This window comes from Sturnira hondurensis, unplaced genomic scaffold (genome assembly GCF_014824575.4).
Source record: "Sturnira hondurensis isolate 20B ecotype Veracruz unplaced genomic scaffold, ASM1482457v3 Scaffold0005329, whole genome shotgun sequence".
Lineage (NCBI taxonomy): Eukaryota > Metazoa > Chordata > Mammalia > Chiroptera > Phyllostomidae > Sturnira > Sturnira hondurensis.
In genome coordinates, this window is record NW_028077960.1 from 7,283,641 (window position 1) to 7,306,885 (window position 23,245).

Below are 23,245 nucleotides of genomic sequence, written 5' to 3' on the forward strand. Positions count from 1 at the left end.
TGCTTGCTCTGCTCCCCCCCTTCCAGTCACTTCCCCCACTTCCCTCAAGCAGATTGTGCTCTTTCAGGTGCTGCCCTGGTGCTGATTCCCCGGTGGATGGGCTTGTGTACATTCTGGGACCCCATGGGCCCCTCTAATGAACTCTCCTGTGAGACAAGCAGTTTCTCCTGCCACTGCAACCCCCACAGGTTTTTACAGCCAGAGATCTTGAGACTTTATTTTCCAACACTAGAACTCTGGGTTGTGTGGTCTGTCTTGCTCCCCAGTTGTACTTCCCAGCTTATCCACATGTGAATGTGGGACTGCCTGGTCTGCCAGTCACTACCTTGCCACACGTCTTCTTTGCCCCAGCTGCCTGTTCCCACCCCTCCTACCATGTGGATGAATGTTTCTTCTTTAACTCCTTGGTTGTCAACTTCCACACAGTTTGATTTTCAGATAATTTTGTTTTTGGGGTTTAAATTGGTTGCTATCCTTCTTTTGGTTGTGCGAGGAAGGTAAGCATATCTACCTACACCTCCATCTTGGCTGAAAGCCCCTCTCTTCTATATTAAAAAAAAATCCCAACTCTCTCCTAACTGCTTCTATTTCTCTGCTTCCTTCAGAAATAGCTTCCATACTGATTACCTATGGTGGATGTTTTACCTCTCATCCTCTTGTCACTTCAGATTAATCTTGCTGCTGAGCCTATTACTTCACTAAAATTACTCTTGTCAGGGTTTTGCTAACAGAGGCTTAGTTAACTGATTTATCCAGCAATATAGCCCAGATAGATAGAGTATATAGAAAATAAATTAACAGACAAGGAGGAAAAAAACTGTATCTAATCAGCATTACATTAGGATGTGATTGAAAGAATGAGAAAGAGGCAATATTTGAAGAGACCAGGCTGAGAGTTTTCCAAATCATCAATCCTTGAAACTATGAAGTCCTAGGAATCTCTAACTGGACACCTTATAGTAAAACTACAGAACATCGAAGAAAAGATGTTCTTTAAGTCTGCTAGAAATAGGACAAATCATCTTCAAATGAATAGCAATTGATGACCAACTAAATTCTCATTACTAGAACATAAGACTAAGTAATAATTAACAATTGTGTTTAACAAAAGCAACTGTTGACCCGGAATCCTATACCCAGTGAAATAACTTTTAAAAACCAAGGTGAAATAATTTTCAGACAAACAAAAGTTGAGACAATTGGTCAATAACATACTCTCATTTGAAGAAAGTAATAGCTGTGCTACTTTAAGCGAAAGAATATGTTCTGAAATACAACAAAGAATAGTATTACAAGAGATTGGTAAATATGTGGATAAATTTAAATATGAAAAAAGAGGTAAACATTTTTCGGTGCCTAACTGGGGTAGGGGAAGGTATGGAACAGGATAGGAATAACTAGGGAAAGGGGTGACCAGACTTAAAACTTTTGAAGTACCTGAACTCTTTGGGAAGAAGGAAAATTATTGACTTTGAGCTTTGTGGAGTATTCATGTTGACATAAGTACACTAACTAATATATGGCTAGAAAATTATCATATAATTTCTATACAAGGACAGAGAAAAATATAGGAAGAGAATAAAAAGTACAAACAGTCCTTAAAATCAAGAAGAAGTGAAATAGAGAGAGACAAATATAAAGTACATCTGAAGAAAAAAAAAGTATATCAGAATTACATTAAGTGAATATAGGCTTAACTCTCCAGATAAAATACACGTCAGACTGGATAAAAATAAGATCCAACTATTTTCAGATTATAAACCACATCTAAAATATAAAGATACACAGTTTCCATTAGGAGGTAGAAAAAGATACACCATGCAAATACCAGCCAAAAGAAAGATGGTGTGGCTGTGTTAACACTGGCAAACAGATTTTAAGGCAAGTAACATTACTACAGATAAAGAGGATCATTACAAAACATGAAAATGTTCAATTAACCCAAAAGATCTGAATTCATATCTACCCAAAAAGGTAGCCTAAAAATACATGTAAAGTAAAAACTGACAGGACCATAAGAAGACACTAACAAATTAGTGTCTAATGTAGACACTAATCTACATTAGAGCAGGAGTTTTTAAACCTGTTACAGTAACTGAAAGAGCAGAAAATAAAATAATCAAAAACAATATAGGAGATTTAAACAACACAATTTGCAAACTTGATAAAATAAACATATATAAATACTTCATATGATATAAAAACAAAGTGTATGTTTATGATAATGGGTCACATAGCTTAGTCCTTAAAAGCAAGCCTCAACATATTATCAAATAGATACAGACTACATTCTCCAAAGTATAACACAATTAAGTTAGAAATTAATAACAGAAAGCTAACTATAAAAATAACATAAGTTTAGAAATATAAAATATTTCCTAAACAACTTATGGGTCAAATAAATAATAATGGGAAATATAAAATATCAGAAGAGTAAAATGACAAAATATTAGTAATTCTTGCCAAAACTTGAAGAAGACAACTAAAAAGATATTAAGAAAAAATATAGACTAACATACTTAGTTAAAATTTTTAAAGCCTTGCCCTGGCTGGTGTGGCTCAGTGGACTGAGTGCTGACCTGCAAATTGAAAGGTCGTGGGTTCAATTCATAGTCAGGGCACATGCCTGGGTTGCAGGCCAATCAATGTATCTCTCCCACTCTCTCTCCCTTCCATCACCCTCTCTAAAAATAAATAAATAAAATATTTTAAAAAATTTTAAGTCTCAAAAAGAATGAGTTCAGCATCCAACTTCAGAAGCTCAAGAAATAACAGCATAATCAACCAAAAGAAAGTAGGAAGAAACAAAAAGGAATAAGATATTCATGAAATAAAAAAATACAGCAGTCCCCGGCTGGCGTAGCTCAGTGGATTGAGCGCAGGCCTGCGAAGCAAAGGATTGTGGTTTAATTCCCAGTCAGGGCACATGCCTCGGTTGCAGGCCAGTTCCCAGCAGGGAACTCACGAGAGGCAACCATACATTGATACTTCTCTCCTTCTCTCCTTTCCTTCCCCTCTAAAGATAAGTAAATAAAATCTTTAAAAAAATACAGCAGTAAATATCAAGTAAACCAAAAGTTGGTGTTTCTGAAGGTTAATCTACCTCTGGTAAGATTATTCAAGGAAAAAAAAGGAACCATTTAATTTTAGGAATGGAAAGGAAACATACTTACAGAAATTAAATAGAAGATATTATGAGTAATTAAAGTTCATGCCAATAAATTTAAAAGCCTAAATGAAACTCAATAGATTCCTTGGGACGGAGATAGGGATAAGAAAATGACAAAATTGGGCCCTGGCTGACGTAGCTCAGTGGATTGAGTGCCGGCCTGTGAACCACACAATCACAGTTCCATTCCCAGTCAGGGCACATGGGCCAGTTCCCCGCAGGGGACACACCAGAGGCAACTGTACATTGATATTTCTCTCTCTCTCTCTCTCTCTCCTTCCTTTCCCCTCTAAAGATAAATAAATAAAATCTGGAAAAAAATTTAAAAAAAGAAAATGACAAAATTGTATCAAACCTGACTCAAGAAAAATCTAAGCAGTCCCACAGCTTTAAATAGATTGAATCACAGAGTTAAAATCCCACAAAGTACAAAGCCCAAATAGTTTTATGGATTACTTCTTTCAAAGATTCAAAAACAAAATAATTCAATCTTACAAAAGCTATTCCAGAATATAAAAGAAGGAGCATTACCCAATCCACTTATGAACATAGATGTAAAAAATCCTTTAAAAAATTATCAGACGGGATCCAGTAATGTACAAAAAATGAAATATATTACACTAACTTGTGTTTAATTCAAGGAAAGTGACATTGGTTTAATAATACATATTAGCATAAATCATCACATTAACAGATAAAAAGAGAAAAAAAACATTATCTCACTGTAATGTAGAAAAATCTCCAAAATTAAACATTTAAACACTGAAAATCAGATAGAAGGGAACTTCCTCAACTTAAAAAATGTCCATCTACAAACAAACAAAATTCTAAAGCAAACATAAAACTTAACAGTTAATAGTTGAGCCCTGGCTGGTGTAGCTCAGTGGATTGAGCGCAGGCCTGCAAACCACACAATTGCAGTTCGATTCCCAGTCAGGGCACATGCCTGGGTTGCTGGCCAGTTCCAAGCCAGGGACTCACAAGAGGCAATCATACATTGATATTTTTCTCCTTCCTTTCCCCTCTAAAGATAAATAAATAAAATAAAATAAAATAAACAGTTAATGGTTGAAAACAATCCTTCTGAGATTAGGGACCACAAAAAAATGGCTTCTATTAAACATTGTACTTAAGGCCCACCAATACAGTAAAGAAAGAGAAATAAAAAGGAACAAAAATTAGAGTGTAAGAAACAAAACTGTCATCACTTGCAGATTATACTGCTATCTACATAGCAAATAAAAAGAAAACTGACATATGAATCACGAGAACATAAATTGAGAAGGCTTGCCAGAATCCAAAGTATTCAAAAGTCAATTTTATTTCAAAACACCACCAACAATCAGGAAATTTACTTTTAAAAAATTAACAACAGAAATTAAAAATATAGCCCTGGCTGGTGAAGCCTAGTGGATTGAGCACGGACCTGGAAACCAAAGGGTCATGGGTTCAATTCCCAGTCAGGGCACATGCCTAGGTTGCAGGCCAGGTCCCTAGTGGGTGCCACATGAGGGGCAACCACATTATTGATGTTCTCTCCCTCTCTTTCTCCCTCCTTTCCCCTCTCTCTAAAAATAAATAAAACCTTTTTAAAAAACTTTCTTGAAAGATATCAAAAAGTCCTGCATAGAGAGATATACTACATAATTGTATTAAGTCTCAATATCATAACAGATTTACCACCCTGAAATGATCTAAAGATTGAATAGAGAAACATAAAACCCAATAGGGTATTTTGTTTGACAATCTGACTCTGAAGTTTATACAAATGAGGAAGCAGTGTGGAAACCAATGGGCAGTTCCTCTACAAGTTAAATGTAGAATAATCAACCATCTGACCCAGCAATTCCACTGCTGGGTACCCAGAATAACTGAAAACAGGGGCTCAAGTACTTATATGCCAGTCTGCATAGCAGCATTATGCACAATACACAAAAGTGGAAACAACCCAACTGTTGAATAAGCAAAGGGTGGTATATGCACACAATGTAATCTTATTCATACTTATTAAAAAATATGAAGTGTTGACACATACTACAACATAGGTAAACTTTGAAAACATGCTAAGTGAGATAAGCCAGACTTTTAAAAAGACATATGGTATATGATTCTTTTTATATGAACTATCCAGAAAAAGGCAAATTCATAGACAAAAAGATTAAAAGTTACCAGGAACTGGGATAAGGAAGGAGGGAGAGTCTGCATAACGGGCACAGAGTGTCTGTTTGGAGTAATGAGTTTCAGAATCAGATAAAGGTCACACTGTACAACACAGTGAATGTAATCAATGCCACTAAATTGCACTCTACACTATGGTTAAAATGGCAAATCACATGTTTTATATATTTTACTACAATAAAAATAGTAAAGAAAATTTATACAAAAGAGAAAAAGGCCCTAATTAACCAAAATATTCCCAAAGAACAAGACAGGGTGGGGATAAGGCTTTTACTGCTCAATATTTAGACTTCTAATAAAGCTGTTGTAATTTAGATAATGTGATTCTGTCACAAGAGTAAACACAAAGAGCCCTGACTGGTGTGGCTTAGTTGGTTGGGTGTCGTCACATAAAGTAAAAAGTTGCCAGTTGAATTCCCGGTCAGGGCACATGCCCAGGTTGTGGGTTCAGTTCCTGACTGGGACACATACAAGAGACAACCAATCGAAATAACATAAAAATGGGTTACTCTTATTAAAAATATAATAAAATTGGATCCCTATCTGAAGCCAAAAAACCCCAAAAAATCTGATTTAAAAAAAGATTTAAATATGAAAAGCAAAACTAAAAATTATTTAGAAGACACTATAGGAAACTTCATGATCTCCACATCGGAAAAGATTTCTTAAGGAAAGGACAAAGCATTAAGGAAAAAATTGAAATCACACTAAAGTTAACTTCTGTTGGACAAAAGACAATCATCAAGGAAGTACAAAAAAACAAGCTACAAACTGAGAAGACATATTGAACTCACGCAGCTATATATTTAAAGAATTCTTATAAATTGGTAAGAAAAGACAACCCAATAGACAAATGAGCAAAAGGTATGAAGCAGCATTTTTACAGCAGAGGAAACACAAATAGTCCATAAAGTTATGAAAAGATACTCAACTTTATTAGTAATCAAGGAAAAGCAAACAAAACCCACAACGAAATTTCTCTCCCTCTCTCCTTCCCTTCCCCTCTAAAAATAAATAAATAAAATCTTAAAAAAAAGAAATAGATGTATATGTGGTAAAACTATAAAGAAAACAGTGATTAACAAGAAATCAAGATAGTGGTACCCTGTGGGGGTGGGAGGAATACTATAATCAGAAAGGAGAAACAGGAATCTTCTAAGGCACTGGCTCTAGTCCATTTCTTAATCTGGAAGTCAAACATGTTTACCTTTTAATGATACTCATCTTACACATTCGTTTGTACATACATTTTAAATTTTAAAATTAAGAAAATAAGCCCTGTCTGGTGTGGCTCAGTGGATTGAGTGCCGGCTTGCAAACTGAACAGTCACTGGTTCAATTCCCAGTTGGGGCACATGCCTGGGTTGCAGGCCAGGTTCCCAGGTTGGGGCGTGTGAGAGGCAACTGATAGATGTATCTCTCGCACATTGATGTTTCTCTCCCTCTTGTTCCCTCCCTCCCTCCCTCCTCTTCTCTCTTAAAATAAATAAATAAAATCTTAAGAAATATATGAAGAAAAAAAATCTTAACAAGTGAATATTAATGCACTCACAGGATCAGACAGGCTGAAGAAGCAGCCACTGATCTACATGAGGAGGAGCAAGGTCTGAAACCATGCCAAAACACAGGTCCAGTGAGCACCACACTGCAGCTTGCAGCAACACCTTTTATGCCTGGGACCTTGATCATCCTACAAATTCTATTGCTGGGTAAGGATCCTCTTCAGGTCTTGAGTTTTCTATCTTTACTCCTGAACCCAAATCGACTACAGATTCATCTAACAGAGTCTGAGCCACTTGCCCATAACTTAGCTGCAAGTGAGGCTGGAAAAGCAACTGGCACTTAGGTTCTTTTCATTGGGCACCTGCTATACCCTATTCTAGACAGTAGGGATATAACAGGGAACAAAATCCTTATCTGTATAGAATTTACATCCTATGGGGGTAGGTAGGAGGAAGTCAGACAACTGAAATAAATACCCCCGTAAGACTCCCTCAGCGGGAGATACTACAAATGGAAGAAGGAGTATCTAAAAAGAATAAATGTCTTCCACGTGACATAGATGGTGTATGTGACCACCTATGAATATATAAAGTGGAACTATTACATTAAAGAGAATACATACTCAAGGCTTTTGCTACACCTTGCTAAATTTCTACTCAAAATGGTTATATAAATTTATACTCTCATTACTAGTGTAGGAGTAATTCATTTCCTTAAGCTCTTCTCAAAAATTCTTTTTAATATTTGCAAATTGGAGAACAAAAATCTTTATTTTCAACTGGGTTGCTTTGATTCACATTGTATTTGTATTCCTTCTTTTGTAAATTGTACATATTCATTACTCATTTTTTCATGGAGATTGAAATCTTTATTTTCACTGGAACTTTACCTATTATATGTTGCAAATACTTTGCCCAGTTTGTCATTTGCCTTCTCACTTTACAGTGAGACTTACTGCATTCAAAGTTACTATTGAAAAAGTACAGAATAATTTTGTTTAAGTTCGACCTATCAATGTTTTTCTTGTATAGTGTTTCCCAATTCAGTTTTTCCTTTCCCAACTCAAGGTTTTTACAAGAGTCACATCTTTTTTCCTGGTTTAGTATAGCCTAACTTTTCTACATTTAAGTCTTCGATCCTAAGTCTGTAATATCATTTATCATTTTCCTTCAGCTATTCCTGGACCATTTATTGAATAAGAGATTGTTTTTGTAGATTTGAAATGCTACCTTTTAACTACAGAATAGCCTGTATGCTTGGCTTCTTATGTAATTTGTTTTTCATTCCCCATGTTCTCTCAGCTTGCATTGGGACTACTGATTTAAATATTAAAGTATTGTGATATATAATTTAATATCTGGCACTATAAACCTTCCACTTTCATTCTTTTCAAATATTTCCTGAATTGACCTCTCTTGCCTTTAAGTCCATATCCAAAATAGGAATGTGTGTTGAAGTATATTATTTACTGTAAGAAAAAGTTTAGAGCAAAATGTATTAATGCCAACTGTATTGTAGAAATAAAACTGTTCATATGATTAAACCTTAAAAGGAAAGCATGTCATCTGCAAACATCCTGAAACACTGCTTTTCCTCCCAAATTTGGGAAAACTAACTCACAAATATTAAATGTTCCTAGTAGTGCCACTAACATTTGTATGAATTTCAGAAATGTTGATAGGATATGGGGAACTAAGAGAAAAGAATATTTTGACACCAATTAAAACTTACCACTTTTTCCAACATTGGCACTCTTATGTTTAAAGGTAGGGCTGTTCTCAGATACAACGGCCTATAGAATATGTTTGACAACAGAGTAGTAAGTAATTTAGTCATTCAAAAATTTTCAGATGTATGTCGATTTTAACAAATATGAAAAATTGTTATTAGAACATACAACCTGGAATCATCTGATCATTATTCTTAACTACTGACTATTGATTTGGGTTACTTTCAGATTCTGTCCAGTGACCTTTTAGCTATCTTCCCTATTCTGGCCTTTTAGCTATCTTCCCTTCAAAAGGATCTAAATAAAACAATTGTTGGAATAATTCTTCTCCCCATGATATGTCACCTCTTCTTTTTGCCTTCCTCTCTTTCCTTTCACTTACACTTTAGACATATTTAACTGCTGATAATCACTGGACTTTAAAAAGTAACAGTCTTGGACTAAACCTGTGTGGTACTTTCCAGGGTGGTTCTTACAGCACACACTACTCACTGATCAGTAAGTAGTAGGGAAAGAAGCATTTTTATTCACTGACCAACACCAAAAGACTTGGAATTGTATCAACTATGCAATTTTCAAGGTTAAAATGAGATATAGAAAATTCAGGTATTTCATTTATGGGCCTAAAAGAAATCTATACTGTCACCAAATATAACACAAACTTTTATTTTAACTGAAAAAAATTTTACTTAACTTTTACATTAAGAATCAAAATAGCAGATGAAGACAAACACCTCTACATCTTCAAATGGCAGAGCTCAAAAACAATCAAAATATTTCTTTGCATAAAACCATCATTATGTCTAGACTATTTTTTCATCAAGAACAAATGGTGGCCCTGGCTGGTGTAGCTCAGTGGATTGAGCACGGGGCTGTAAATAAAAGGATCGAGGTTGGATTCCCAGTCAGGGCACATGCCTGGGTTGCAGGCCAGTTCCCAGCAGGGGACTCAAGAGAGGCAACAGTACATTGGTATTTTTCTCCCTCTCTCCTTCCCTTCCCCTCTAAAGATAAATAAATAAAATCTTTTTTTTAAAAAGAACAAATGGTGGAAACATTAGACATTGATAAACCATACTTACCTAATTTATGTTCACTTATCATAGAAAAAAGTAGCCTTTGGGAATCCAATATACCTGGTTGGAATTTGCTATCCTTTAAGTCAAGTGGCCATTCAAGTGATTCATTCTCACTGATTCATCATTATTATTATTTTTAAACGAAGTATTACTTACTTTATAAGGTATGGTAAAGATTACATATGATTAGGTATATGAAGAGTTCCTAGCACATACCAGATATAGTAGTCACTCAAAGGTTGGTTCTAATTTTCTTATCCTGATACTGCACCAAATAAAAAATAAACACACAAACAAAACAGCAAAGACCAACTTGGATCTGAGGACCATTTAACATAGACAGTATGTACTTTATTTCAGGGAGTGATTCAGTCACGTTACACCTGTCACATAATAGTATCGAGACAGTCAGAAAACGCAGGTTCTACTTCCAGTAGAAGTTCCAAATGGCTCACTTATAAAAAAAAATCTGTAAACTAAAGGGCTGGCATATGCTCCTGAACTGCTTCCCAGCTTCAGAATCCTTGACTCTATAATCCAATGACTACAAAAACAAAACAAATACATTCAACCCTCCATTGTAGTAAGAAATTTGAAGCATGTTCTTCAGTACACTGTCGCTAATATGAATGAGTCTATTTTGAAATTTGAAAAAAAATCGTAATTATCCATTTGGCAACAGTGAAATTTCCAAGCAAATTTGAAGATGCGTGTGGCCAAATGACTCAACATTCCATTCCTTGGTATATATGCCCTAGAGAGTGTATATGTCCTTGGTAAAAGAATGACACTAAAAACTGCTTAGGAATATTTAAATGCTTCGGTGATTTCCGATTTTTTAAAATTTATTGTGCCGCGGCGTTAAAGAAGTATTTATACAATAATGCAGCACGGCGTCCTAGGTATACTTTTCCGTCTCCGCAAGCATTTAAAGATCATTAACCGCGCAGTAACTGATTCAGTGTTGGGTAAACCCGGGTCACTGGACAGCAGCGAGGGTGGGAAAGAGTGGGAATGGGAAGAGCCCCGGAACCGGGTTTGAAGGCTTTCCTAGCCGGCGGGGTGGCGTCAAGCCCCGGCGCGGCCCGGACAGCGGCCCACGGAGGGGCGGGTGGCGGCGAACAGGCGCTGGAGGCAGCGGGCAGGCGCGGGGCGGCCGGGCCGCCAACCACCCCGCCTAGAGGCCGCGTGTGGGCGGGCGCTCGGCGTCCACTCGGTCCGCGAGTCCGCCCCGTCCCGCCTCTTCCCCTTACCACGTAGCCCCCCCACACGTAGAGGAAGTTTCCGTCCACCACGGCGCAGTGGCCGCTGCGCTCCTCAGCCACGCAAAACACCTGCGAGTCCTCCATCCGCGCCGTCACTGGGCCCCGCCGCTCCACACGCTGCAGCCCCGGCCCACGGAGCTGCCTCTCCTGCCGCCCGGTTCCTCCACGCAGGAACGGAACGCGTCGAGGGTCGAGATTGGAGGAAGGCGGAAGCAGTGCGTCTGCGCTGTCCTGCAGCCGCCGGAGAGGACGAGCCAAGCGCGGCAATGCCAGGGAGGGGTGCCTGGGCTCTGCGGAAGCCTGCCTGCTGCGGGCCAATTCCGCCTCCCTGGGCTTGTGTTATTTTGTTAGTACCCCGAACTGTATCTTATTCACTGGATAAATCGGCTTCTGGTCCACAGGGGCTGATGTAGCAGTGACATGAGTCAGCGTATTAATAAATACTTTGTGTTTGTCTTTTGCACTCAGCCTCCAGCAGAGATGGTAATTCACAGGAATGGTGTGTGTGTGAGCCTTGGCTGGATAGCTCAGTTGATTAGAGCATGGTCCAACGTTGCAGCTTCCATCTCTTGTCAGGGCACATGCAAGAAGCAGCCAATGAATGCATGAAGTGGAAACAAGGAATCTGTGTTTTTCTCTCTCTCCTTCTCAAATCAGTACACTCTTTTGAAAAATACTGAAAAAACAGCCCTGACTGGTGTGGCTCAGTGGGTTGAGAGTGGGCCTCCGAAGCAAACAACTGTGGTTCCATCCAGGGTTGGAGCACATGCCTGGGTTGTGGGCCAATTCCCAACATGGGACGCACAAGAGGCAACCATGTATTGGTGTTTCTCTCCCTCTCTCTTTCCCTTCCCCTCTAAAGATAAATAAATAAAATCTTTTAAAAAATACTAAAAAACAGTGTATGTGAACTTCATAGACTTTTTTAAAAGGAATTTTCTGAAACATACTGGCAAACTAGGCCTGGAGGTCAAATCCTGTCTACCACCTAATTTTGTAGAGCTCACAAGCCTACAAAATTTGAGTGATTGAAAAAAATTCAGAAGAATGATATTGTGTAACTCATGAAATTCAGATGGACAACAACAATTGTCCACCACATGTGGACAGCCAGTCCCACATCCACATGTGGTGGATAAAAATTTGGGAGGGATATCTCAGGAATGAGTAGTCCCAAACCCACACCAGGCCCCCCAGCCCAGGGTTCCAGTGCCAGGAAGACAAGTCCACATAACTTCTGGCTGCAAAAACCAGGAAGGATTGAGTCAGTGGAAGAAACTTCTGGAGTCCCAAGGAGTTCCTCTTAAACAACCCACACACAGACTCACTCCCTCTGAGCTCCAGCAGTGGGGTAGCAGCTTGAAAAGCACCAGGGGTATACAGGGAAAAACTGAAGTGTCTGACATCAAGGTCATAGTTGGGGGACGGCTTTCTCCCAGACAGAAAGGTGGGCAGAGGCCATCGTCCCTTTTTTGACCCTCCATCCACAAAGCCATAGAACCAGCCAGCTGGTGCCATATCTAGATTCCATCAACCTGGCTAATCTGTTTGCCCTTCCTTGGACGTCCCCTACGGTTCTACCCCACCCAACTTATAGCTGTTGACAGTGGCTTTTCCTCAAGAATGGTGGGTCAAGCTCATGCATCACAGTTTCAAAAATCCTTTCCCATGAGCAACAACAGCCCTCAGTGAACCTCCGATCCCTATACCTTTTGCTAAATGGCCCCAACCCCGCACTAGCAGCAGCCAGCCTAGATTCACAGCTTGGCTTTGCCTGGGAATCTCCAAACCCAGCACAAGTAGCAGCCATATCAGATTGCTTTACAGCTCAGGCAGGGTGGCCCCTGGGAAATCACAGATGTAAGCTGACCTTGGTCTTCACGACCTGTGAAACTTCAGAGCCTGCACACCCAGTGGGCAGCTACAGACCACATCAGAGCGCTTCCATTCTGTCCCAATGCAGCTAATCCTCCATAGAGGGCAGAGGGTGGTAGTCTGTGGTCACAGCCAGTCCTTGCAGCTGACTGGCCTGGGTAAGTCCCTTCCATTGATCTGCCAACACCAATCAAGGCTCAACTACAAAGGAGGGTGTACTCAGTCCACACAAAGGCCATACCTCAAGTACCCAGCTTGGGTGATAGGGGAGGCTGTGCCACTGGATCCTACAGGACACCTACTGAATTAGGCCATACTACCAAAACAGGGAGTCATAGCAGCTCTACCTAATACATAGAATCAAACACAAAGAGACTGCCAAAATGACAGGAGACAAAGAAACATGGCCCAAATGAAAGAACAAATTAAAATTTCAGGAAAAGAGCTAAACAAAAGGGAGGTAAACAATCTATCAGATGCAGAGTTCAAACACTGCTTATAAGGATGCTCAAGGGACTTAGTAAAGACCTCAGCAACATAAAAAAGACCCAGTCAGAAATGAAGGATACACTAATTGAGATAAAGAACTGTATCTCAATTTACAGGGAAAAACTATAGATTGTTGGATGAAGCCAACAATCAAATCAATGATTTGGAAAATAGGGAAGAAAAAAATCAGAATAAGAAAAAAAAGAATTAAAAAAAAAACAAGTGTAGTGTAAGCAGCCTCTGGGACAGTGAAGTTGCCTATAAGGTCTATTTTGAGAAATCAGCTGACAATCTTGTGGGAACTCCTTTGTAGGTAACTTTCTCCTTTTCTCTTACTGCTTCGAGGATTCTCGCCTTAATTTTAATTTTGGGTAATCTAATCATGATGTGCCTTAGTGTGTTCCTCCTTGGATCCAACTTCTTTGGGACTCTCTGAGCTTCCTGAACTTCCTGGAAGTCTATTTCCTTTGCCAGATTGGGGAAGTTCTCCTTTATTATTTACTCAAATAAGTTTTCCACTTGTTGCTCTTCCTCTTCTCCTTCTGGTACCCCTATAATTTGGATGTTGGAACATTTGAAGATGTCCTGGAGGTTCCTAAGCCTCTCCTCATTTTTTTGAATTCTTGTTTCTTCATTCTTTTCTGGTTGGATATTTCTTTCTTCCTTCTGGTTCACACTGTTGATTTGAGTCCCAGGTTCCTTCCCATCACTATTGATTGCTTCCCTGTGCACTTTCCTTCGTTTCACTTAGCATAACCTTCATTTTTTCATTTAATTTGTGACCAAATTCAACCAGTTCTGTGAGCATCCTGATCACCAGTATTTTGAACTGTACATCTGATAGGTTGGCTATCTCTTTGTCACTTAGTTGTATTTTTTCTGGAGATTTGATCTGTTCTTTTATTTGGGCCATGTTTTTTTTGTCTTGATGGGCCTGGTTCGTAGTGAGGGGCGGAGGCTTAGGTGTTCACCAGGGTGGGGCAACCCACTTTGCTGGGTTGTGACACTGTATTTGGGGAAAGGGTTCAAGAGGGAACACTAGCACTTGCTCCGCTCTCTGTCAGATTTCAGTCACTTCCCCTGCTTTCCACAAGCAAATTGGACCCTTCTGGTGCTGATATCCAGGTGAGTGGGACCCTGTGGGTCTCTCCAACAAGCTCTCCTGTGAGGCTAGGAGTTTTTTTGGATGTCTCAACCCCCACAAATGTTTTCAGTCAGTGGTTTGAGTCTTTATTTCCCTGGGCTGGGACCCTGGGTTGTGCAGTCTGTCTTGCTTCCCAGTTGTTTCTTCTGGTTTATCTACACGTGAACATGGGAAGGTTCAGTCCGTAATCTGCTGCCTCATCGGATCCTCCTGCTCCTGCCTTGCCTGCCAGGGTCCTCCAGCCACCACCTTACAGCAAGTCCTCTTTGCTCTGGCTGCCCGACTCCACCCTTCCTACCTGTCTGGATGAATGTGTCTTCTCTAACTCCTTGGTTGTAGGACTTCCATACAGTTGGGTTTTCTCTCAGTTCTGGTTGTTTTTCTGTTTTTAAATTGCTGTTGTCCATCTTTTGGTTGTGTGAGGAGCCACAGTGTGACTATCTATGCCTCCATCTTGGCCGGAAGTCCCCATCTCTTTCTTTCTCTCCTATTCTATCTGCCAGGAACACTTTCCTCCCTCTTCACCTCTGTTTGCCTAAACAACTTCCACTCATCTTTCAAGCCTTAGCTTATACTTTACTTTTTCTTGAGAACATTCCCTGATTCTCCCAAATCTGAGTTGGGGACCCTGCGAGTTTCATGTCTGCTGTAATGCATCAGAGAGGAAAATTAGCATGCTTAATGGGAAGAACATGCATAAATCTGTAAAAAGAATTATTCTAGTAGCAGTAGGGCTTTAAAGCCAGAGGGGACTATGAGATTATAAACCTTCTTAGAATTCACAAAAATCTTGGTGAGGGCTTTGGAATTCTAGTACAGGTAGAAAGAGGATTCCTGGGGCAGAGGTTACATACATTAGTAACAACAATGACTACTACCGCTATTACTACCACTTATTGAACACCTAGCTGCGTGCTTACACCAGAGCAGTGCTGTGTGCTACCCACCTTTTTGCCTTAAGCCCCGACTGTCCAACCATCCAAAGTGAATGTTCTAATGAACAACTTACATTATTCACTCCTTGCTTAAGATCCTTTGGCCTAACAGTTCAAGTTCAGACTCAGCATGACAAACAAGACTGTGTGACTAGCTATTCCACCTTTAGCCATGGCTGCACTCCACAGTCATTCTCTAGTCATACAGCAAAGGTGTCAAACTCACTGTCACAGGAGGCGGGCCCACATCAGCCTTGCAGTTGCCTTCAAAGAGCTGAATGTAATTACAACTCTTTAACAGTTAAGGAGTAGTTACATTTACACAGCCCTAAAATTACTTTGGCTCTTTGAAGGCAACCACAAGGCTGATGTGGCCCCCAGTGAGAATGAGTTTGACACCTCTGATTTACAGTTTGTCAAAAAACTAATGTCTTCCTTTGTGAACCTCCACATGTGGTGGGACCGGCTGTCCACCACCTAATTTTGTAGAGCTCACAAGTCTACAAAATTTGAGTGATTGAAAAAAACTCAGAAGAATGATATTATGTAACTCACCCCTTTTCCCAGTCTGGATAAATGTGATTTCTTTAATTCTGTAGTTGTCAGATTTCCAGTCAACTTGATTTCTGATTGTTCTCAGTGATGCTTATTCTACAAGTTAGTTGTAATTTGATGTGGTAATATGACAAGGCAAGCTGTGTTTACCTATGCTGCTATCTTGGCTGGTAGTTTGTTTATCTATTTTTATTTCCTCTCCTTTCTTGAAACCAGAAAAGTTGGCAGTTGTGCTGCCTGTCACCTACCAAACCCAGTAAACAGAGACAGAAGTTGGATGTTTATGAGCACTTTATTCAGATGGCCTGAGATCTGAGAAGATGGTGGGGTTGTACCCTAACAGATGGTCTCGAATCCCATTTTCGACCAACACTTTTTATAAAGAGAAGAAGAACGTAGGTACGGGGGTTGGAGTACAATGGCTCAGAGACCATCTTGACGGCTTACAGTCTTCCTGAGGCACAAAGGTGGCACTGCTTATGGCCTCCTGGAGTCAAGGTGGGTCATCACTTCAGTTCCTAAAACAATAGCTTTTTACATACATTGATTACTAAGCTTATTAGCTATTAACTGAAAGTAAAAATTTTCCAACGTCTGAGAACCCATCATTCTTCCATAAAAATTTTGTCTTTATAATATATTTCACTGAAAATATACAGAAAACTAGGTCAAAATCACTTTTCCCTGTGATATTACATTACCAATTTAATATACAGTTAGGTATTTTGTTGTGGGTATGCTTTCAATTTTGTTTTTTCTTGTATATTTTTTGAACATGTTAAACATCATGAGTTGACTGTTAAACCTGCAGTACAAAGAAAGTCTCATTGTCATCCTTATCCCTTCCTGCCCTTTACGGTTAACCATGTTTTTGTGTCTAGTGTAGCCTTCCAGATTTTTTTCTTTTTTTAAATTCTCACTCTAGGATACATTTATTGATTAGAGAGAAGAGGGGAGAGAGACAGACAGACAGTCAGAGAGACAGAGAGAGAAACATGGATGTGAAAACAAAACATTTATATCTGTTGCCCCACCCTGGATCCTGGTCTATAGGATGACCCTCCAACCAACCAAGCCACACTGGCCAGGGCCTGAGGGTTTTTTTTTTTTAATGCAAAAGTAAGTATATGTACACACACACACACACACACACACACTCACTTCCCCTCCTTTACCATACTTTGCTTGTGTGTGTTTTTTAAGTTAACCATATACCCTGGAAGTTAATGTACAACAGTACTTCATAATTGCCCTCATGTTTTATAAGGCTGTGTGCTCACCTATAAGCATTCCATGGTTTTATGTAACTCATTGGACAAGTCTTTTGAAGTGTGACAGATTGACAGTCTACTTGCTGGAATCAGACTGAGTTCAAATCCTAGTTCCACTTAATTTTGAAACTTTGACTTTGAGCCAGCCGTCTACCATTTTTGTATCTGTTTTCTCATCTGTAAAATAAGGACGTTGAAAAAGTAACACAATTCATTAGCCTTTATGAGCATACTGCAGTTAATACACTTACAACACGACAATTTATGGCGCATAGGAAACCCTCAACAGTTAAATAAAAAAAGTGACAGATGGGAATGTTGATTTTTAGCAATTTCGAGGGAATGTCAGGGAAAATCAAGTGGCGACACAGAGTACTTCCAGGGCCTTGTAAAATAGAAAGCGTGAGTATACAGGACCCTCTGGATCCCGGGTAAGTTCGACTGGAGTCACGGAGGGTCGAGAGTAAGCCATGAGAGTGACTCAGTGATGCACTCGGGATAAGGTAAGCACATTTCCAACCAGACCCAGGGAAGGACGCTCTCGTCCTTCAGTGTAGGGCAAAACGGAGTTCAGGGTCCTGCCCTCCTTCAGCCTACATTGTTTGGGACTGCAGCCGCCAGACAAATGGAGCCGCAGGGCTCACAGGGAGAGCCGCACCCGCCACTCCCGTTGCGCCCCAGAAGCAAAGTATAGTCCGCGGGAGTAGCGGGTGAGCCACCGCCATGCAAGAGCGAAGGGGCGGAGCGCACGAGGGAAGGGGCGGAGCGCACGAGGGAAGGGGCGGGGCCTCGGCGGTGGCGCCAAAACGCTAACATGGCACCGGAGCGATTGAGAAGTCGGACCATCGCTGCTTTCAAGCTTCGAGGCTTGCTGCTCCGGGGGTGAGTGGGATGGGTACTTTGCGGGACCAGAGCGGGGGAGCCAGGGCCAAGCCACCGCAAGGGGCAGCGGGCGCCCCGCGTACTGGGAGAGGTTTGACTTTAAATGACAGAGACCCTTAAAAAGTTCTAAGAAGCTAAGTGCTTTTGGCTGTGGTCAGGTTGAGATACCTTCCTAGGTTTCTCCGACGCTGGCACGGTCGGAAAGCTTCACTTAGGCGGGACGAGGCTCCCCTCCTGCAGGTACCAAACTGAGCCTGAGAAGTGGCGATTCGTGTCGCAGCAGCGGTTTACTAGCACTGTGACTTTGACACTGTCAGTCCATGAAGTCTGCCTCCGGGAAATGGAAATCAGAGCAGTGCTGCAGAGCGTGGTCACTGAGACGACAAAGGAGAGACCTGGGAAAGCCCATATGCAGTCGGTAGTTGACAACTGATATTGTTGCAGAAGTTCTAGGCCCTGCCAGCCTTCCTAAGTTTGGATCAGGTACTACTCCTGAGAGAATTCCTGGAGAGTAAAAAGTTTGATGTTCCTAGGTCTCCTCCTGGGTCGTTTCTTTTTTTAAAATATTTTTTAATTTAATTATTGTTCAAGTACAGTTTTCCGTCCCCCACTCCCATCCCAGCCCCCCGCCCCGTGCTCCCCACCTCCCTCCCTTTTCCACCCCCCTTAGTTGTTCTCCATGTGTCCTTTATACTAGTTTCTGTGTCTGTTTTCTTTTTCTTCCCCCCACTCCCTCCTTTCCCCCTTCCTCCCTTCTTTCCTTCCTTCTCTTAAGAACTTCTCTGATAGATTTCCTGGCCATATCCGTGTTTTCTAGGACCTACAGAATGAATCTTTCCAAGATTTTTCTTATTAAATCTGCTTTAAAAGAAAGAGAATACAGTATTTACATCTTTGAATGCCTGCCAGATGGGATATACTTTCCTGTAGCAGGTTTTCATTACTCTTGTGTGTGAAGAGTTTTGGGAGGTTTTTTGTTTGTTTTTATAATGATGAGTTTTATGGGACTTTCAACTTTGGGTTTGGGTTAGTAGTTAACAAGGGCAAGAATGGATATATTCTGGGAGAAAATAATGAATTTTATTCACTCGATCCTTGACATTTTGAAAATATAAGCAATTGGTCAATTTTTCTTTCTTTTCACTTAGAATTTGACCTAATATTAAGCTATCATTCATTAATTAATTGTGAGAAATATACTGAAATCTATTAGCTGAAAAGCACTGTGCTCTAGGGTAAAGACAGTAGAAGAGAGTAAGACACTGTGGAGCTTGGGAGGCAGACAGTGCATTAGTTATTTATTGCTGCGTAACAAACTCCCAAAACTTACTAGTTTAAAACAGCACATACTTAATATTTTCTCACATATCCCGTCAGTCAGTAATAAGCAGGCTTAGCTGGGTGCTCAGCTTCCAGGTCTCTCTCAAGGCTAAGGTGAAGTTGGGGTCATCTCTAATGTCAGTAGGGTAGGATTCACTTCCAAGCTTTTTGGTGCTTGGTAATATTGAGTTCCTCCGGGATTGTTGGGCCCAGGGCCTCAGTCCTTGCTGGCTGTTGGTTGGAGGTCACCCTTATTTCCTTATTATTTGGGCTCTCCAAACATGGTGCTCGTTTTATCAAACCCGGCAAGAGAGTTGACTCACAAGATGGAAGTCAGTCTTTTGTAACCTAATCATGGAAGTGACATCTTGTCACTTGTAAAATTTTACTTTTAAAATTACAATATAATCCAGTAAAATATTCTCTCACTTTTGCCATATGCTATCAGCGAGGCAAGTCACTAGGGACAGCCTTGTACTCAAGGATTGCATGTGGATGTGAGCCAGGATGCATGGAGTATTAGAGGTCATCTTACAAGTCTTTATCTACCATGCATATTAAATAATTCACAATTATTTAGCTTCAATTGTGAAAAGTATTTGAGGAAAAAGTTCTAGTATAGTGTATACTTGGGTGTATAAATAGCTCTAAAGTCAAGGAAGGGCTTTATTGAAGATTAGTTTGAGCTGAGTGTTAAAGGATGAGCAGAATTTAACTAGGTGAAAAAAAGTAGGGAGAAATGACCATTTGAAGACCCTGAGTCAAGAGAGCACCAGAAAAATCAGAGACACTGGATGAGCCTAAAGAGACTTGGCAACGCCACATCCTCTATAGCTTAATGGGCTTTAGTCTATTCTAAGAGCTGTCCCAAGATTCATCCAAAATGCATGTGATTTTAGGGACTCAACATCAAATACTTATGGGCCACCTTCGGTGTGCTTAGCACTCTGCCAAGGGATGACACTGTTCCATTTCTCAAGGAGTGTCATCTATTGATACAATAAATTGGAGGTATGTGACACCCACACATGAAACAGTAAGCAACCTGAGATATAGAACAATTGTGTGATGCCTATAATAATATTGATATAAAGTGTAAAGTTGTGTGCTACATATAGAATGGCATGTAATTAGCTAATTGTTTAGTACACAGTACTCATTTTGAGCACAATTAGTGTTTAAATTAGGGAATCGTGTAGTAATTTTTTTTAAATTTCAGCTTTATTAAGGTTATTTTGTTGTTGTTGTTGTTGGAGAGATTCATGTCATTTAACATGAGTGTTGCTTAAGTGTCTGTTATGTTCAGGACGTTGAAGCAGAGATAGTTCTGCCTTGAATGTAAGGGAATAAATTGCACGAGGCTAATGTAATGTGTCAGATCTAAGGTACATACAAGTGAGACTTCACAGTTTCAGGAAGGAAGGGGAGATTGCAGCAGGTAGGGCTGGGATAGGAAGGCTTCTTACCAGAAGGATGTGACTTGGGGCTTTAAGAACAGTTATGCTGACAGGGCACAGAAGGGAGAACTTGCTCAGTGCAGGAAAGGTGGGTACTGCTTGTAGGCAGGAGTGAATGGATCTTGATTTCAATGCCAGATTGATGAGTGTTTGCCAGTTTTTATCATAAAATGTTTAGCCTTAATTACCAAATCACCTGCCTCCTCTTTTCTTACTATCTCTTATCAGCGAAGCTATTAAATACCTCACAGAAGCTCTTCAGTCTATCAGCGAAGTAGAGTTTGAAGATGCACTGGAAAAAATCATCGATGCAGTTGAAAAGCAACCCTGTAAGTAACATTCTGGTAGCTCTTAAATTGTTAATATACTTGTACAGCCTCAATTAGAATTATAGATTTATTTTTATATATTTTATTGATTATGCTATTACAGTTGTCCCATTTTCCCCTCTTCATTCCCCTCCACCCTGCACACCCCCTCCCACCCACATTCCCCACCTTTAGTTCATGTCCATGTGTCACAAGTTCTTTAGCTTCTACATTTCCCATACTGTTCTTGCCCTCCCCTGTCTATTTTCTACCTACCATCTATGCTACTTATTCTCTGTACCTTTTCCCCCTCTCTCTCACTCCCCTGTTGCTAACCTTCCTCGTGCTCTCCATTTCTGTGGTTCTGTTCCTGTTCTAGTTGTTTGCTTAGTTTGCTTTTGTTTTTGTTTTAGGTGTGGTTGTTAATAATTGTGAGTTTGCTGTCATTTTACTGTACATGTTTTTTATCTTCTTTTTCTTAGATAAGTCTCTTTAACATTTCATATAATAAGGGCTGGGTGATGATGAAGTCCTTTAACTTGACCTTATCCTAGAAGCGCTTTATCTGCCCTTCCATTCTAAATTAAAGCTTTGCCGGATAGGGTAATCTTGGTTGTAGGTCCTTGCCTTTCATGACTTGGAATACTTTCTAGCCCCTTCTTGCCTGCAAGGTCTCTTTTGAGAAATCCGCTGACAGTCTGATGGGTACTCCTTTGTAGGTGACTGTCCCCTTATCCCTTGCTGCTTCTAGGATTCTCTCCTTCATTTTAGTCTTGGGTAATGTAATTATGATGTGCCTTGGTGTGTTCCTTCTTGGGTCCACCTTCTTTGGGACTCTCTGAGCTTCCTGGACTTCCTGGAAGTCTATTTCCTTTGCCAGATTGGGGAAGTTTTCCTTAATTATTTACTCAAATAACTTTTCCACTTGTTGCTCTTCCTCTTCTCCTTCTGGTACCCCTATAATTTGGATGTTCGAGCATTTAAAGATGTCCTGGAGATGCCTAAGCCTCTCCTCATGTTTTGAATTCTTGTTTCTTCATTCTTTTCCGGTTGGTTGTTTCTTTCTTTCTTCTGGTCCACTACATTGATTTGAGTCCCAGTTTTCTTCCCATCACTATTGGTTCCCTGTGCATTTTCCTTCATTTCACTTAGTGTAGCTTTCATTTTTTCATCTAATTTGTGACCACATTCAACCAGTTCTGTGAGCATCTTGATCACCAGTATTTTGAACTGTGCATTTGATAGGTTGGCTATCTCTTCATCACTTAGTTGTATGTTTTCTGGAGTTTTGATCTGTTTTATTTGGGCCATGTTTTTTTTGTCTTGACACACCTGTTACATACGAGGGGCAGACCCTTAGGTATTCACCAGGGTGGGGCAACCCACTTTGCTGGGTTGTAATGCTGTATGTGGGGGCAGGGTCCAAGAAGGAACAATGGCTCTTGCTCCACTCTCCATAGGATTTCAGCCACTTCCCCCAAGCAAGCTGGGCCTTTCAGGTGCTGATTCCCATGTGGGTGGGCTTGTGTATGTTCTAGGACCCTGTGGTTCTCTCCAGTGAACTCTCCTGTGAGGCTGGGGGTCTCTCCTGGTACCTCAACCCCCACAGGTGTTTTCAATTGGTGTTTTGAGGCTTTATTTTCCCATGCTGGGACTCTGGATTGTGCAGTCTTTCTTGCTCCCCAGTTTCTCCTGGTTTATCTGTGTGCAATTGTAGGACCACCCAATCAGCCAGTGGTCTTGTGCGCCATGCCTCATTTCCCAATTGCCGTCTTGCTGGGTTTGCCTGTTGCCATTCTGAGCCCAGGGTCTGCCAGCAGCTGCCTGCGTGCCCAGGGTCTGTCCGCTGCCATCTTGCACTCCATTGTGACCGTTTTTGCCACGACCCCTCTTCGCCTGGCTCTGCTCCTCCTACTGGTCAGGATGAATGTGTCTATTTTAAACTCCTTGGTTGTCGAACTTCCATACGGTTCAATTTGCTGTCATTTCTGGTTGTTATTTTGTTTCTAAATTGTTGTCCTCATTTTGGTTGTGCAAGAAGGCACAGTGTGTCTACCTACGCTTCTATCTTGGCTGGAAGTCAGAC

General features: G+C 40.5%; 2 protein-coding genes across 4 annotated transcripts in view; one reads left to right on the top strand and one right to left on the bottom strand.

Moving 5' to 3' along the window:
* Positions 1-11,210, bottom strand: part of KLHDC1 (kelch domain containing 1) — a 92,386-nt gene extending 81,176 nt beyond the window's left edge. For both annotated transcript variants that reach the window (XM_037047184.1, XM_037047185.1), the window contains exon 1: positions 10,912-11,210. In XM_037047184.1, the coding sequence (XP_036903079.1) occupies positions 10,912-11,007 (96 nt within the window). In that variant the 5' untranslated portion in view covers positions 11,008-11,210. The remainder of the gene's footprint in view (positions 1-10,911) is intronic.
* A 6,759-nt stretch (positions 11,211-17,969) lies between these two features.
* The window catches only part of POLE2 (DNA polymerase epsilon 2, accessory subunit), a 33,918-nt gene continuing 28,642 nt past the window's right edge, over positions 17,970-23,245 (top strand). The window contains exons 1-3 of one of the 2 annotated variants that reach the window (XM_037047187.1): positions 18,533-18,592; positions 20,940-20,943; positions 21,080-21,180. Coding sequence is in view for 1 of the 2 variants with exons in the window: in XM_037047186.1 (XP_036903081.1) it covers positions 18,007-18,074; positions 21,080-21,180 (169 nt within the window). In the remaining variant the exon portion in view is untranslated. Of the gene's footprint in view, positions 18,075-18,532; positions 18,593-20,939; positions 20,944-21,079; positions 21,181-23,245 lie in introns of those variants that run through there. The other variant, XM_037047186.1, reaches the window with a different exon arrangement.